The 17549-nt window shown below is 45.3% G+C and overlaps 1 protein-coding gene across 2 annotated transcripts in view; it reads left to right on the forward strand.

Annotated features, from left to right (window-relative positions):
* Positions 1 to 3063: 3063 nt before the first annotated feature.
* The window catches only part of TENT4A (terminal nucleotidyltransferase 4A), a 31072-nt gene continuing 16586 nt past the window's right edge, over positions 3064 to 17549 (forward strand). Inside the window, exons 1-4 of one of the 2 annotated variants that reach the window (XM_081205978.1) lie at positions 3064 to 3774; positions 10361 to 10484; positions 11537 to 11583; positions 12387 to 12507. In XM_081205978.1, coding sequence (XP_081062104.1) covers positions 3116 to 3774; positions 10361 to 10484; positions 11537 to 11583; positions 12387 to 12507 — 951 coding nt within the window. In that variant the 5' untranslated portion in view covers positions 3064 to 3115. The remainder of the gene's footprint in view (positions 3775 to 10360; positions 10485 to 11536; positions 11584 to 12386; positions 12508 to 17549) is intronic. The other variant, XM_081205977.1, reaches the window with a different exon arrangement.

A 17549-nucleotide genomic window follows, 5' to 3' on the forward strand; every position in this document is an offset into this window, starting at 1 on the left:
AGAACTTTTGTGAAGTTAATCTTCCGGAGCAGATTAAATGTTAACTATTCTGTTATTTTCCAGATTCATCCTAATAAAATAGACAGTGAATTAATATTGTACCAGAATCAAGTTATGAGAGAGGCAGATCTGTTTCAAGAATCTCTGGAACATATAGAAACTTATGAGAGGCAAATATGTGACAAGCCGGAGAGTTGAGAATCAGGAGCCTTTTCTCAGTTTCGCAAGTAACCAATTTCAGCTGAGCGACACCGGAAATTAACCTGAGACTGGAGCACCTTCCCTGGGTGGGATGGCTAAAAGAAGTTGGGGCTTTCATAGTTTAGGGAAAGCTAGTGGTGTCCAAACTTTTTTCAAAAAGGGCCAGATTTGATGAAGTGAAGGGCCATGAGGGCCAACCAAAGTTGTTGAGCTTTTTATGATTTTACCCCAGGAAATAAACTGCCACAAGAGCCGGATTAAACTGACCGGCGGACCGGATTAAGCCCCCAAAAGTAGCTTTCTGACCACTAGATGGTGTCGTGGGCCAGAGGTGCTCACCTGACCCCTGGTCACTTGGGTCACTGATGCATCCCAGCCCACTCTACTCTCTGCGACAGTTGGCCACCACGGACAAAAAACTCCTCTCTCTCATCACAGTGGAAATTGAGGCATTCAGGACCAAGCACACATTTGTGTTTAGCACATACTTTACAAACAACAGCACAACCATCTTGTTGCACCTTAAATACTGAGGGGACAGTCGTATAGCAAGATTGGCCAGGCTGAGCATGTTGGGATGCAGTGGATCTCCAGCTGAACTGGAAGGCTCCTGGTGCAGCTGAGCTGAGTCCCCCAACCGAGCTCAGCCAAAAAGGTGCCCATGCCCTTTCCTCCATCCCAGCACAGTAGGGACCCAACTGGGGCAGCCAAGCCCAGTAGATTGCAAGCCAGTGAAAACTCTGAAAATAGAGTGTGGCAGGTATGGGTCAGGGATATATGCTGCACCCTAAGCCCGTTCAGCTCAGCCAGGAACTCAGTGGGAGGTGAATCAGCATAAAGGGTTCTCTAACTCAAATTGCATCATGGAAGTCATTGGGGAGAGCCTGATTCCCAGAAATTGATCACTCTGGAAGGAGAAGGGAGCCTCAGCTACACCCTCTTCCTAATGTGGAGGGCTGGTGGTTGGCACAAATATCCCTTGCACCCCCACATGGGTGCCCCAGGCCTCCACACTCCCAGAACATTGCTTGCTCCCAGGTCCCAACATGCAGATCCCTCCGGGGGGCAGGAAAACTCTGAGCAACCCCTGATAACAACACTGGCCAGCATGTCCCCCTCCCTGGGACTTTTGAATGGGCTCAGGATAGGTTTACGCACACCTCATTTGCACCAGCTTGCTCTGTACCACCTCCCTGTGCCTAGGATTGTCCTGTAAAGCATACTATAGTAAATCAGTCACAAGAGTCTCTGTTTCTGCTGCAACAAACCAACAGAGCTGTCACTGTTTCTTAGAAAAATCATGCAAACAGCAGCCACTGGTTGGGTAGGACTAAGGATCAAACCTGGCAAAGAGGAGCAATATATTCCTTTCCTCCCCTGCTGTGGTTCTAACAACAACAAAAGGCACATTCCTCCAAAATGGTTAATTTTCTTGGGTGCCAGTGGGAGCTTACCTCCCAATGCACACAGCGGCTTCAGAGGAGTTACCTTATGTTTGTCAGGATGGTGTCAAGGAAGGAAAGGGTTAACTCCCCCATTCCTACCTGCTATACATAATCCTAAAAATCCTTAGTGCCCCCTGTGGCTGCTATTGCTTTCTTTTCATTTTTAAAAGTGACGGTTGTTCTTGGTATGAGCTTTCGTGTGCATGCACACTTCTTCAGGTGCATGCACACGAAAGCTCATACCAAGAACTAACTTAGTTGGTCTTTAAGGTGCTACTGGAAGGAATTTTTTTATTTTGACTATGGCAGACCAACACGGCTACCTATCTGTAACTGGTTAAGAACAAAGTTTGGCCTTTGTTGAAGGTGATTAGCAGCAGGTACAGGACATATGGTTGGAAGTGAATATTTTACACATTTAATAACCTTATGGAGTTTACTGCCACAAGGTGTTCTGATTGATGGCCACTTGCTGTACAATGGAACACGACAGGTTCATCAAGAGCTATTGGTAGGCATCTATCATTTTTGGCAAAAATTGTAGTTTTAATCCTTTTCTTCTCAGGGCAAGCTCCCAGCCAAATGCGTTTCCCAAAGGATGAACAACTGAGGGAGCGTGCCAAGCTTGGCGGATGAAATGCCTCTGGTGAGCAACAGCCAATGCCCCCTTCCACAAGAAGGGACAGAAGGAGGGCTCTTGAAGTTGCCCATCAATAGTTAGCACCTTGACATAGATTAAGCAGGCACATAGCTCTTAAAGTCTTCCCTGCCATGGTTCAAGAGTGGCTGGGGATGCATGGGGTATAATTATTATTATTCAAATGTATTTGTATTTAAGTGACAGTATTTTTTTCTAAATCTCCATCTATATGTATAATTTTGCAGGGGCATTTCTTATGCAAATTCCTGTCATCTTTCATCCTCTGTTTTGATGCGTTTGTCCTCTCTTTTTTGCTATGCATAAACGACCACTTTATGGCAAGCGGGGAAGGAGTTAGAGAGCCAGCAGGTGGAAAAAAATGCCTTCCTTTATCAGGTGGCTTCCTCCAAGTCTGTGGACCACTGAATCTCGCCGGATGCTATTCGGCAGTTGAATGCGCCCCGAGATGCTGGCAGCCCACGCTCCCGGGCTCCCCGAGAAGGCCGGCTTCTCAGCACACGGGCTCCCGCAGCTTTGAGGCTCCTGACGCGGCTGCCTTCCGCCTTTGGGCAGGCCTCTTCCGCGTGCCGAGCCCAGCCGCTGCCTTGGCTGCCCGAAGCCGAAGCGAGCACTCTGCCCTCTCCTAGCTCTAGGCGCTCGGGGCGGGGCGGAGCAGGGCGCAGGCGCGCGGCCTCGGGGGCCTGAGGCGGTTGGCCCCGCCCCCTCGCGCCGCCTCACAAGTCGGGGCCTTGCGCGCGCGCGCCTGACAGGCCGCCGGAGCCGGCGAGCGAACGGGCGGGGGGAGGGAGGCGCCGGGGCGGATGGATGGATGGATCCCCGCGTGGCCTGGATCCAGCCCGAGCAGAAAGGCCCCGCCAATGCGCTCTGGATGCAGATCTGGGAAACCTCGCAGGGCCGCGGCGGAGGCGGCTCCGGCTCCTCCTCCTCCTCCTCGCCGCCTACGCCCTCGCCCCTCCCTCAGGCAGCCCAGGCCCGCCACTCCCTGTGCCGCTTGACGACGACGACGCCCGCCGCCAAGCCGCCGCTCCTGACCGAGAGGCCGCCGCCGCCGCCGCCGCCGCTGCTGCTGCACAAGCCTCCTCCGGGGCCTCCGCCCTCCTCCTCCTCCTCCGCGGAGTCCGGCGCTGACAGCCCCGGCGGGCCGCCTTCGTTCCCCTCGCCGCCGCCGCCGCCCTCGGGGTCTCGCCAGGCCTCGCCCGGGGGGAAGCCGGCCAAGCGGAGCGGGGAAGCGGCGGCGCAGAGCCCGAGGCCGGCGGACGCCTCGCCCCTGCCCGCCCGCCACCTCCACCAGCACCAGTACCACCCGAGCCGAAGGAAACGGGAGAACAAGGCCAGCACGTATGGGATGAACTACCTGCTCTCCGGAGGAGGCGGCGGCGGGCCTTGTCCCCAAGCCCAGCCCGCGCTCGGCCCCGCTCCGGGCACCCCGTGGAAAAGCAGGCCGCGCTACAGCCCCGGCATCCAAGGGTGAGCCGTTCTGGGCCCTTGCTGGCGGGGCCAAGACCCCTCGCCTGAAATTCCCCTCCCCAGTGATTGCTTTTAGACTGGGGGGGGGGGTCCTATTCATAGATACGTTGCAGCCGTGCTAAGTCTGGCCCCCTAAGAGGGGGTTTCTACTAAGGCTGCCTGGTGGCTGAATTTTGTAGGCTGAAAGTGCTTGGATGCTTTTAAGACAAGAAATGAATCCTAACAGTAAGGCATTCTCGATTGGCCTGACTGAGAAATCCAGTAAATTGGCTTAGGACCTCCATTTAGAATAATAGAATTGTAGAGTTGGGAGGGTCCACAAGGGTCATCTAGTCCAACCCCTTGCAGTGCAGGAATCTTGCCCAACATGGGGCTCAAACCCAGGATTAAGAGTCTTATGTTCTATTGGCTGAGCTATTAACGGAATGAGACAGAGAGGATGATTGTGTGATTTTTCAAGGTGACCTGTGTCTTAATGCAGGGTCGTCTTTGCAGAACACATGTGAAACTTTCCTTTCTATATACACTTAAATTGGGGTCTAAGTCACTTTGTGATCAGTGGTCATACTTCAGAGTAAAATGAGGTTGTGGCTGAAAGGTGTCCGCTTTCCGTGAAGCCTGTAGTTAGGAATGGCTGTCCTGCCCATGTGTTTTAGGTGTAACAGTTCAAAATTATTTTTCACCTGGTTTAGTATTATAGCTATGAGACTGAGCTTCGAAGGAGGAGCTCACTGTGAGCTTCTGAGGACAGTGGAACAAACCAATAGCAGCTCCTCTGACAATCTTGGCATCCCCAAAAGGACTGTTATATAGATTGCAGGCAAAGTTGCACGAATTTTGGCTGGCCTTGGTAGTGAGATAAAATAGTTGCCAGGACTACTCCTGTAGATGTAAGATGTTGTCCATAGTAAAGAAATCAGAGACCTATCCCCCACCACTTAAAGCTAAAAAGGTGAAGGGGTTTGTTCTGCTACTGCGCTCCTGAGGTTCTCCAAGTACAATAATACACAAGCAACAAATCTCCCCCTCACCTTTCTCTCTGCCTTGCAGCTGAAGAGGGGGAAACAATTGGAGGCAGTAAAATTCTGAATAATACCAGTTGCTAGAAATCACAGGAAGGGAGAGTGCTCTTGTGCGTTAAATCTGCTTGCTGGTTTCCTACAGTCAGAAGAGGATGCTGGTCTAGATGGGCAGGTGGCCTGGTCTAGCAGGCTTTCTCCAGCTGCTAGGTTGGGATGAAGGCGGGTTTGTCACACATGCCAGAGTGGAACCTCTTAACAAATTTTTGCATTGGATCTATAAACTTTGAGGTGTGCATCTGTTCAAGGCGTAGCCATCTATCAGCAGAAGCCTTAGGAGTTTGTGGAGGGGAGTTTTATGTGAAAGGGGTTGCACCCTTGTATATTTTTTCTAGTACTGAGGAACGCTCTCTTTTATTAGACAGCAACAGCATCTGTTTGTGTATACATGTGATCTCCATAATCTGGGCCAGCAGGAAATAGTTTGTTACCCATTGTAAGCATAAGGTTGTCAGAAGTGGTTGTCTCTCTATTTTTATCTTATGCCACACTCACATGGCAGCCATTTTGTGTTATGCCATGCCTTCTCCATGGCTGCTATGTTGCGACTGGTGCCCCCAGCACACTCTCAAAATTTGAAATGTGCTCACTAGTCCAAAAATGTTGGCAACTGCTTTATGCTATACAGTGATTGAGGGCACAGGGCCTGAACATATTACCACTTTATGTAATGAGGAGGGTCTGAAGAGTGGGAAAGGGAAATATGTCCTTTTTATTTTCCTTTTCCTGAAGCATCCCCTGTATTGCAAAGATCAGTCTTTTAACCTCATGACACACATTCATTCACACCCACACACCTCGTGGCCTGGTTCTAATCCTCAATATTCCAGGATACTGTAACATGTTAGTGGCTTGAGCAGACCTTCTCTCCTGAACTGTGCTAAACATTTTGTAAGCCCTGAAATCTTACAGGATGTTTTTTAAATTTCTTTTTTATTTTTGAAAAGATTTACAAACGTTATGTGTACATACAATACAACCTGCGTACCTAGAAGATGCCTAAGAATGTAGATTTTTGATCCTATTTTGGAATGGCCTTGATTTGCTGTCAAACTAATTATGTGAAGTGATGTTGCACACCCAAATGTGTATATTAGGAAAACTTGTATCACACCTAAAGCACTAATCAAGGAGCCATAATTAGCTGCAGCTGTCAGATATACACAATGGCAGAACTGGGATTGCTCTTCCATCTCATAATGTGGAATGACCCTAAGATGGAGCTTAGAAAGCTACAACTTCCCTTAAAGCTAGTTGTCCCAGTCTCTCTCATGTGCTCTATTATTAAGCATACTTTTGATACTTTGATGGGACTTGTGTAATATTAAAATTGTGGTTGTCCCACATGTTTTAATGTGTGTACATGTATCGGGAAGCCATTGTCATTCAGTTGTATGTGTGAGAGAGTTTATATTGGATTATTCCATGTAATGCAAACAGGGGACACAGAAAGGGCTGAACTCCTCAATGCCTTCTTTGCCTCAGTCTTCTCCGATAAAGAAAACAATGCCCGACCTGAAGAATTTGGAGCAAATGATTCAGCAAAGGAAACACAGCCCAGAATAACTAAGGAGATAGTACAAGAATACTTGGCTAGTTTAGATGTATTCAAGTCTCCAGGGCCAGGTGAACTGCATCCAAGAGTATTAAAAGAACTGGCAGATGTGATCTCAGAACAACTGGCAGTCATCTTTGAGAATTCCTTTTTTAATTTTTTTATGATAATTTTTTTATTAGTTTTTCACAGTTTATATAAACACAAACAATACACAAAACATACATACAAACACATAAACAAACATGTATAATTTCAAATCCTTTTTTCTTAAACCTTACTTCCCCGTACCTCCCCATACCTCCCCTTTCTGCATCCCAATTTCCAAATTTCTTTCAGCAAATCCTCCCCTTAATTTTATCCAATTGTTTCCTTTTCTTTTCTTTTACTTAATCTTTTTCAGCTGTAATCCCTTACTTTCTCAACCACAACATTTTAACACTCATTAATTTTACAATATTTCTTAAGATAAATTTTAAATTTCTTCCAATCTTCCTCCGCCGTCTCTTTCCCCTGGTCTCGGATTCTGCCAGTCATTTCGGCCAGTCCCATGTAGTCTATCACCTTCATCTGCCATTCTTCCAGAGTGGGTAGATCTTGTGTCTTCCAATACTTTGCGATGAGTATTCTTGCTGCTGTTGTAGCATACATAAAAAATGTTCTGTCTTTCTTTGGCACCGATTGGCCGACAATGCAAACAGTCTGTGAGCATCTAGAAAGGAATGCTGTGATCACCAATAGTCAGCATGGATTTCTGAAAAATAAGTCATGTCAGACTAACCTGATCTCGTTTTTTGACAGAATTACAAGCCTGGTAGATGAAGGGAACGCAGTGGATGTAGCCTACCTTGATTTCAGCAAGGCATTTGACAAGGTGTCCCATGATATTCTTGTAAAGAAGCTGGTAAAATGCGGTCTTGACTATGCTACCACTCAGTGGATTTGTAACTGGCTGACTGACCGAACCCAAAGGGTGCTCATCAATGGTTCCTCTTCATCCTGGAGAAGAGTGACTAGTGGGGTGCCACAGGGTTCTGTCTTGGGCCCGGTCTTATTCAACATCTTTATCAATGACTTGGATGATGGACTCAAGGGCATCCTGATCAAATTTGCAGATGACACCAAACTGGGAGGGGTGGCTAACACCCCAGAGGACAGGATCACCCTTCAAAACGACCTTGACAGATTAGCAAACGGCCAAAACAAACAAGATGAACTTTAACGGGGAAATCTAAAGTATTGCACTTGGGCAAAAAAAATGAGAGGCAAAATACAAGATGGGTGACACCTGGCTTGAGAGCAGTACATGTGAAAAGGATCTAGGAGTCTTGGCTGACCACAAACTTGACATGAGCCAACAGTGTGATGTGGCAGCTAAAAAGGCCAATGCAATTCTGGGCTGCATCAATAGGAGTATAGTATCTAGACCAAGGGAAGTAATAGTGCCACTGTATTCTGCTCTGGTCAGACCTCACCTGGAGTACTGTGTCCAGTTCTGGGCACCACAGTTCAAGAACGACACTGACAAACTGGAACGTGTCCAGAGGAGGACAACCAAAATGGTCAAAGGCCTGGAAACGATGCCTTATGAGGAACGGCTAAGGGAGCTGGGCATGTTTAGCCTGGAGAAGAGGAGGTTAAGGGGTGATATGATAGCCATGTTCAAATATAGAAAAGGATGTCACATAGAGGAGGGAGAAAGGTTGTTTTCTGCTGCTCCAGAGAAGCAGACACGGAGCAATGGATCCAAACTACAAGAAAGAAGATTCCACCTAAACATTAGGAAGAACTTCCTGACAGTAAGAGCTGTTCGACAGTGGAATTTGCTGCCAAGGAGTGTGGTGGAGTCTCCTACTTTGGAGGTCTTTAAGCAGAGGCTTGACAACCATATGTCAGGAGTGCTCTGATGGTGTTTCCTGCTTGGCAGGGGGTTGGACTCGATGGCCCTTATGGTCTCTTCCAACTCTATGATTCTATGAAGAGGTGCAGTTGCGACGGACCGTGCTTCGCAAGACGAAAAACATCGCAAGACGAAAAGACTCGCGGAACGAATTATTTTCGTCTTGCGAGGCACCACTGTATATAAAAGGATGTCATATAGAGGAGGGAGAAAGGTTGTTTTCTGCTGCTCCAGAGAAGCGGACACGGAGCAATGGATCCAAACTACAAGAAAGAAGATTCCACCTAAACATTAGGAGAACTTCCTGACAGTAAGAGCTGTTCGACAGTGGAATTTGCTGCCAAGGAGTGTGGTGGAGTCTCCTTCTTTGGAGGTCTTTAAGCAGAGGCTTGACAACCATATGTCAGGAGTGCTCTGATGGTGTTTCCTGCTTGGCAGGGGGTTGGACTCGATGGCCCTTGTGGTCTATTCCAACTCTATGATTCTATGATTTCTCTGTGGTTTGAACACTGTCCTACATGTCACATGAGAAAGACATAATGTATGGCCAAGGTTATGCCATGAAATAAAAATCCATTGACAGTTTACTGTGACCTGTGATCAGTTCCTTAACTCTAATCTCAATACCCAGAATCTATAATTTGTTTCCTGTAGTAGCTGTTGTGCCTATCATCCTTAAATATCTGATCCTCTGAGGCCTAGTTGATTAATGATTTCTACTGCAAATCAGTTCTGAGTGTTAATAATAATAATAATAATAATAATAATAATAATAATATTAATAATAATTTATTTATACCCCACCCATCTGACTGGGTTTCCACAGCCACTCTGGTTTGCTCCCAACAAAATATTAAAACACGATCAAACATCAAACATTAAAAACTTCCTTAAACAGAGCTGCGTTCAGATGTCTTATAAAAGTCAGATAGTGTTTATTTCCTTGACATCTGATGGGAGAGTGTTCCACAGGGCGGGCACCACTACTGAGAAGGCCCTCTGCCTGCTTCCCTGTAACCTCACTTCTTGCAGTGAGGGAACTGCCAGAAGGCCCTTGGCTGAACGAGGCCTAACAATGGGGGTGGAGACGTTCCTTCAGGTATACTGTTAGGATTCAGAACAGTACTCTGGTTTATGAATAAAACATATTCATATGTTTGCTGTCTCTGTACACACCAGAAACATACCCTTAGAGTATACAGACAACCCTAGTTGAAAAAACTTTCTAAATGTATTTAGTGCCAAGGCGTTAATATTTGTTAAATTATTCTTTACTCATAATTACAGCCGTACCTTGGTTGTCAAACTTAATCCGTTTGATTCCCGAAACAGTTCGAAAACCAAAGCGCAGCTTCCGATTGGCTGCAGAAACTTCCTGCACCCATTTGGAAGCTGCGTTGGACATTCGGCCTCCAAAAAACGTTCACAAACCGGAACATTCACTTCCGGGTTTGTGGCGTTCGGGAGCCAAAACATCCAAGTACCAAGGCATTCAACAACCAAGGTACAGCTGTACTGCAGTTCACCAAAACTATTTTGTCTTTTCAGGTTGCATATTTTGCTTCCTGCACACAAACTGCTTTCTAGGAATGGAATTTCCTCCAAATTACATAATAATCATTGGAAATTTTGCTATTTATAGAATATTCTAGTTCACACTGTTCTAAATTCAAATTTGTGTAGTTTTTCATACCAATGGATGAATTTTCAGACTACAGTGGTATACCTCGGGTTACAGACACTTCAGGTTACAGACTCCACTAACCCAGAAATAGAACCTCAGGTTAAGAACTTTGCTTCAGGATGGGAACAGAAATTGTGCTCCGGAGACGCAGCGGCAGCAGGAGGCCCCATTAGCTAAAGTGGTGCTTCAGGTTAAGAACAATTTCAGGTTAAGAACAGACCTCCAGAACGAATTAAGTTCTTAACCCGAGGTACCACTGTAATTTAATGTACTTTTTCATACTAATGGATGGAAGTTTCGCTTTAGAAACTGAGACTTGGATCTTAGGTATAAAAAATTAAAAACTATTTTTTTATTCTTCCCCATAGGCTTCATGAAGAAATAATTGACTTTTATGCCTTTATGTCCCCTCGTCCTGAAGAAGAAGTCATGAGAAGAGAAGTAGTGAAAAGAATAAAAATGGTCATCAAAGATCTTTGGCCTACAGCAGATGTGAGTACATCTCAGACTGGTATTTTAGGTCCCCAAGCTCTTCTCAACTCCATTCTCACCATAACGTGGGTGGACTGGGCACAACATAGGGTTGACTTCCTTATGTCTTCTGGCCCAAATCAAAAGCCTTGGGGTAAACAAGGTTTCTTTCTAAGCGCTGTGCCACGTTGATGGCTTCCATAGGATCCTTAATACCTTTTGTCTCTGTTTATTTAAAATGATGTATACAATGGCTAGCATTCAGTAGATCCAAAGTGTTGTGGAAACTTCCCTTATTATACTAAATTTACCCCCCCCCCATGAAAACACATCAGTAGGCTTTTTGTCATAAAAGCCATCCCAATAAAACTATTTATATTTATGACACTGGAGGGACAGCTGTGCACTGCTTCAGATATTGTGACTACATTCATGTCTCTTAGCCTTAAAGCTGGATATGGGGATAGGTGCAGAGAGACAGTAGTCAGTGTTCCACTGTGATTTGCCATCTATGAAAATGCTGCTTTGCACTGTCCCTTCCCAATCTGGGCACATTCTTATTAGGAAACATTGAAACCTTTATTGTGGTATGCCTCCTTTTCAGAATCTGTTTTGTTTTTGATCTTCGTTACTGATGAGATGCCTGCCAGAAAAATCACAGTCTTGGTAATAAATATTACAAAGCATAAATATTTGTCTTTCCTTGTTAATTCAGTTTTATAAATTGGTTTTGTTCAAGTAATAGGAATGTGTTGAGGGCTCCCTCATCCCCATGTAGGGTTTCTGACCACCTGGTTTTCTGTAACCTACAGTTTTCCATGACAACAGAATCAAACAAACTCTGGTTAGAGTAAACCAGTAAAGAAATAATTCACTTCTGATTACCAAATCATTTGATTAGCAATCGAGTAGCATGACCTTTTAAGCAAGCCAGTTAGTTTTTGAGTGGAAGAAGCAAATAACAGTAAAAGGAACTGTTTCTGAAGATAAAGGCATGTGGATTTCCGTGAGGGATTTTTCAGTTCAGCATTCAGAATTGTGAGATCTGCATTAACTTTGTCTTTCTTTTGCAGGTTCAGATATTTGGAAGTTTTAGTACAGGACTCTATCTGCCAACTAGGTAAGCCTTGACTAACATTTCCAGCTCTCAGTGTATTTTGTTAATAATGCTATCATACGAAAGGGATTTTTTGTTCTTCCCAGTCTTAAAATCAATACAGGGAAGACACCAAAGGAAGGGGAAGGAAATTGAATCAGGGATAAACATGCAATTATTTCCGTTAACATGAACTTAGGTTTAGTATGTACTATGTAAAACGTAGGTTTACATAGTATGGTATGTAATGGGAATATGTTAATATATCTTCATTATATCCGTCCTTGAATTTGGCATAACTTTTTAAGCTAAGTCTTATTTAGCAGAATTGTTTGTGTGATACTGACTTTTCACTGAGGTGTTTCATAGCATTCAACATAGCACATCACTATGTATGCTAGCATTTTAGACTTCTACTCTGTAATATTCTGGCAGATATAGAGTAATGATTATGAATAATAACTGACCTTAGCAATTGTTTTCCAGAGTTTAAATATTTCTATAAATGCAGAAAGGAAAGTATATACACATGTAGGCAGTAATCTGGACCTTTTAAAAATTTAACCAGATTGCCAACATTATGTGACAAAATACACAAAACACACAAACACTTATACCTGTGTGTGATGCTCTTGGTTGAGGCTGTAATGTAATAACTCCACAGTCTGTTATCCTGTATTCATTTTCCTACTTTTAGAAGCCCTCCTATTCTGTTTGAGGGGATTAGTAGTAAGGTTAGTCTACTGAAGACTGAATTTAACAATCTTCAAAGGAATATTAATGTGTAATCCTTTAATGAACCTTTATGTATGTTGTATTATCTATAGTGATATTGATTTAGTCGTTTTTGGGAAATGGGAGAGCCCCCCTCTGCAGCTTCTGGAACAAGCACTAAGGAAACACAATGTGGCTGAGCCATATTCAATTAAAGTACTTGACAAAGCTACGGTAAGTAACAGGAACAAGCTATATTCCATTTTAGAAAGTAAAGCTATTTAGTATGATTTTTTTTAAAAAATGCAGCTGTTTTTATGCTGTGTTGAACCTCAATACTTCTGCTTCTGAAGATGCAGGTTTCTGGCTCAACGGCTTTATCTGAGTTTGTAATAGTAGTATTTGAATCCTAAACTTATTTTTTATTTCACAAAATGTATATTCTGCTTGATCATAAAAACCTCAAAACTGTTTATAAAAGGAGTAAGTAGGATAATAAGATTATCTAAACTACTACTACTACAACAACAACAACAACAATTTATTATTTGTACCCCGCCCATCTGGGCGGCTTCCACAGAAACCAAAAATACAGTAAAATATCACACATTAAAAACCTCCCTGAACAGGGCTTCCTTAAGATTTCTTCTGAATGTCAGGTAGTTGTTTATCGCTTTGACATCTGATAGGAGGGCGTTCCACAGGACAGGCGCCACTACCGAGAAGGCCTTATGCCTGGTTCCCTGTAGCTTTGCTTCTCGCAATGAGGGAACCGCCAGAAGTCCCTCGGCGCTGGACCTCAGCGTCCGGGCAGAACGATGGGGGTGGAGATGCTCCTTCAGGTATACTGGGCTGAGGCCATTTGGGGCTTTAAAGGTCAACACCAGCACTTTGAATTCTGCTCGGAAACGTACTGGAAGCCAATGTAGGTATTTCAAGACCGGTGTTATGTGGTCTCGGCAGCCGTCACCAGTCTAGCCGCCGCATTCTGGATTAGCTGTAGTTTCCGGGTCACCTTCAAAGGTAGCCCCACATAGAGCGCATTGCAGTAGTCCAAGCGGGAGATAACTAGAGCATGCACCACTCGGGCGAGACAGTCCGCGGGCAGGTAGGGTCTCAGCCTGTATACCAGGTGGAGTTGGTAGACAGCTGCCCTGGATACAGAATTGACCTGCGCCTCCATGGACAGCTGTGAGTCCAAAATGACTCCCAGGCTGCGTACCTGGTCCTTCAGGGGCACAGTTACCCCATTCAGGACCAGGGAGTCCTCCACACCTGCCCGCCCCCTGTCCCTCAAAAACAGTACTTCTGTCTTGTCAGGATTCAACTTCAATCCATTAGCCGCCATCCATCCTCCAACCGCCTCCAGGCACTCACACAGGACGTTCACCGCTTTCACTGGTTCTGATTTGAAAGAGAGGTAGAGCTGGGTATAATCTGCATATTGATGGACACCCAGTCCAAACCCCCTGATGATCTCTCCCAGCGGCTTCATATAGATGTTAAAAAGCATGGGGGAGAGGACGGAACCCTGAGGCACCCCACAAGTGAGAGCCCAGGGGTCTGAACACTCATCCCCCAACACCACTTTCTGAACACGGCCCAGGAGGAAGGAGCGAAACCACTGTATAACAGTGCCCCCAGCTCCCAGCCCCTCTAGACGGTCCAGGAGGATGTTATGGTCGATTGTATCAAAGGCCACTGAGAGATCCAGCAGAACTAGGAAACAGCTCTCACCTTTGTACCTAGCTGGCTGGAGATCATCAACCACTGCGACCAAGGCAGTTTCAGTCCCATGATGAGCCCTGAATGCCGACTGGAAGGGATCCAAATGGTCCGCTTCTTCCAGGCGTGCCTGGAGTTGTTCAGCAACCACTCGCTCAATCACCTTGCCCAAGAATGGAAGATTTGAGACTGGGCGATAGTTGGCCATACTGGCCAGGTCTAAAGATGGTTTTTTAAGAAGCGGTTTAATGACCGCCTCTTTCAGCGGATCTGGGAATGTTCCCTCACAGAGGAAAGCATCACCACCCCGCAGAGCCCATCGCCCAGCCCTTCCTGGCTTGCTTTTATTAGCCAGGATGGGCAAGGATCAAGGATCCAGGTGGTTGGTTTCTCGCGTCTAAGCAGCCTGTCCACATCCTCTGGGGTAACGGATTGAAATTGATTCCATGCAGCTTTACCAGACAGGGCTCTAGCACTCTCCTGACCCAGCCCTGCTCCCACGGTGGTGTCTAGCTCCTTCTGAATATGAGTGATTTTATCTGCAAAAAAACTTTGCAAAATTGTTGCATGAGATCTTGGGGTCTTTACAAGGCCCCGGTGGTAAAGGTAGTTCCGTTAAATTGCGGATCACCTGAAAGAGTCTCCTGCTACTATTTTCTGCAGATGCAATAGAGGTGGTGAAGAAAGTCTTCTTCGCCGTCGCTATCGCCACTTGGTAGGCTTGACGTTGAGCTCTAACCTGTGTCCGGTCAGATTCGGAGTGAGTTTTCTGCCACTGACGCTCTAGCCGTCTCAGCGATTGTTTCATCGCCCTCAGCTCCGAAGAAAACCACAGGGCTGTCCGGGCTCCATGCAATCAGAGAGGGCGCTTCGGAGCCAGACAGTTGATAGCCCTGGTTAACTCCACATTCCAGTGGGCCACCAGGGAATCAGCTGAAAGGCCATCAACATGGGATAAAGCATCCCCTACCGCTCTCTGGAAACCATTTGGATCCATTAAGTGGCGGGGGCGGACCATCTGAATTGGTCCCACCTCCCTGCAGAGGGGAAGGGTCGCGGAGAAGTCCAGTTGCACCAGGAAGTAATCTGACCATGGCACTTCGTTTGTTTCACTTTTACTTAGTGTCAGATCACCCACGTCACTAGATGTGAATACCAGGTCTAAGGCATATCCATGACTATGAGTTGGGCCAAACTTATTCAGGGACAGCCCCATGGAGGCCATGCTTTCCACGAAGTCCCGAGTGGCCCCTTGTAAGGTCATGTCAGCATGGATGTTAAAATCCCCTAGGACAACCAAACTAGGTTTCTCCAGGAGAACATCCGTCATGACCTGAAGCAGCTTGGACAGGGAATCCTTGGTGCAGTGGGGAGGTTGGTACACCAAAAGGAATCCTGTACTGCCCCTATTGCCCAACTTCCAGAATATGCACTCAGAAAACTGGGTCTTCCCAGTAGGACGCCTGATGCAAGCTAATGACTTCCTAAAAATCACTGCAACCCCCCCTCCCCGCCCACATGACCTGGGTTGCTGTGCGTAAGAGAAACCTGGAGGGCAAGCAGCGGCAAGGACAGGCCCATCTGCTTCCTCCAACCACGTCTCTGTCACACATGCCAGGTCAAATCCATCCACAATCAGGTCGTGGATGGCAGTGGTTTTATTCATCATTGACCTGGCATTACACAGCAACACCTTCAGGTCATGTGGGTTTCCCCTGTTGATTCCAGTATCCATCCGGTCAAGGCCAAACCCGGAGGCAGGGATAGTCCTCAAACAACGACTAAACCTGCCTCCTCGGTAATGACATGGTCTGGTCTTAGCGTAACTCCTCCTCCTGCCCATGATCACCGAGATCGGATGTCCCAGTGCTTCCCCCCCTGTGGAACTTGTCCCAGCCATCGTGTTGGCTGGGGCCCCACTCCCAGGCAGCCCTGATCCTGCCCCTTAAAAACAAAACACAAACTATACAGAACCAATAAAACAACAAAAAACAAAAACAGAACAATTATTCTAAAATTAATCCCCAACCAAATATCCATCCCACCCACCCACCCCCAACAAAGGAAAAAAGGAAATAAAGAAATAAAAATTTAAATTGCCACCAACTGCTTGAGGACATTATAAAACACATTAACCCCTTGGAACAGGGAACGAATGGCAGAAAACTTCCCACATAAAAGCATGTCACATAGAGGAGGGAGAAAGGTTGTTTTCTGCTGCTCCAGAGAAGCGGACACGGAGCAATGGATCCAAACTACAAGAAAGAAGATTCCACCTAAACATTATTAAGAACTTCCTGACAGTAAGAGCTGTTTGACAGTGGAATTTGCTGCCAAGGAGTGTGGTGGAGTCTCCTACTTTGGAGGTCTTTAAGCAGAGGCTTGACAACCATATGTCAGGAGTGCTCTGATGGTGTTTCCTGCTTGGCAGGGGGTTGGACTCGATGGCCCTTGTGGTCTCTTCCAACTCTATGATTCTATGATTCACACTTCCCCAAAAGTTTGTTCCAAATAAGGGCCTGGGCCACACCCCCTGGGCCAGTTGGAAAAGGCCCTGGAAGGGAGCAGGCCCTGCAGTCCTCACCAGAGCCGATGGTTAAAACAGCTAATTGAAACATTCAAATCAGCCTTTTTATCTTTTGTAACTAGACATGCCTGAGGAGCACATAAAAACTATTTAACGTATTATTTGAATTATTTTTTAAATCTTAGGATTATTTTATGGTAATTTGGTTACTTATTTTATAATCCATTTTGCAATTATTGATGTGCAGAAAATTCCAGATGTAGAGTTAAGCTTGTTTTGGTTATCCTGCATCTTTTCTTTGAACATTGCATCAAGTAGACTTCCTTCCATTTACCCATCAATGACCTGAAACCTCTTGTAAATTTCTTCAGCAAAACTACTACTTCACATTCATTGTTCAAATATAGTTCTCATTGATTAGCAGCACTTCAAAACAAAACAAAACATTTTTCTTTTCCTTTCTTAGTTCAAAATAACTTGCAATTATATTTCATATTTCCTTAAAAATGCTTCCCTTTTGGAAACTTCCTTGTAGTTTTCTCTTTTATTGGACTTCCTATCAAATTCCCAGTATTGCAATTGATTCATGGCTATCACTGTTTATGACTGTCACTGTTCACGAATGTGTTCTCCACAAATTTAATAAATAACAACAACAACAACAACAACAATAATAATAATAATAAATAAAAATAAAAGTTGCTTGCAGTTTTCATTATCTTGATTAATTCTTCCAAATTAGCTCACCTCATTATATGTGGTCCAAATAACCCAAAACATAAGTGTTACATTTCTGTTATTATTCAGACTGATCGCTCAATAGTTAAGTTTGTTATAATCATTTGTTCATGTGATACAGATATACTCTACATGCCAACTTGAGAACCATTTCTGGGTCCTGATATAAAATCTTCAGTCCTACCAACGATAAACTTAGCCATTTGTTTGCCTTTGTCTTGTTTGACTTTTCGTCCATGAGTTAAGGTCCTGACAACTTCGCTGACAAATGGTGTTCAGTGTCTAT

Source organism: Podarcis bocagei, assembly GCF_964188305.1.
Source record: "Podarcis bocagei genome assembly, chromosome: 8".
In the NCBI taxonomy this organism is placed as follows: Eukaryota; Metazoa; Chordata; class Lepidosauria; order Squamata; family Lacertidae; genus Podarcis; species Podarcis bocagei.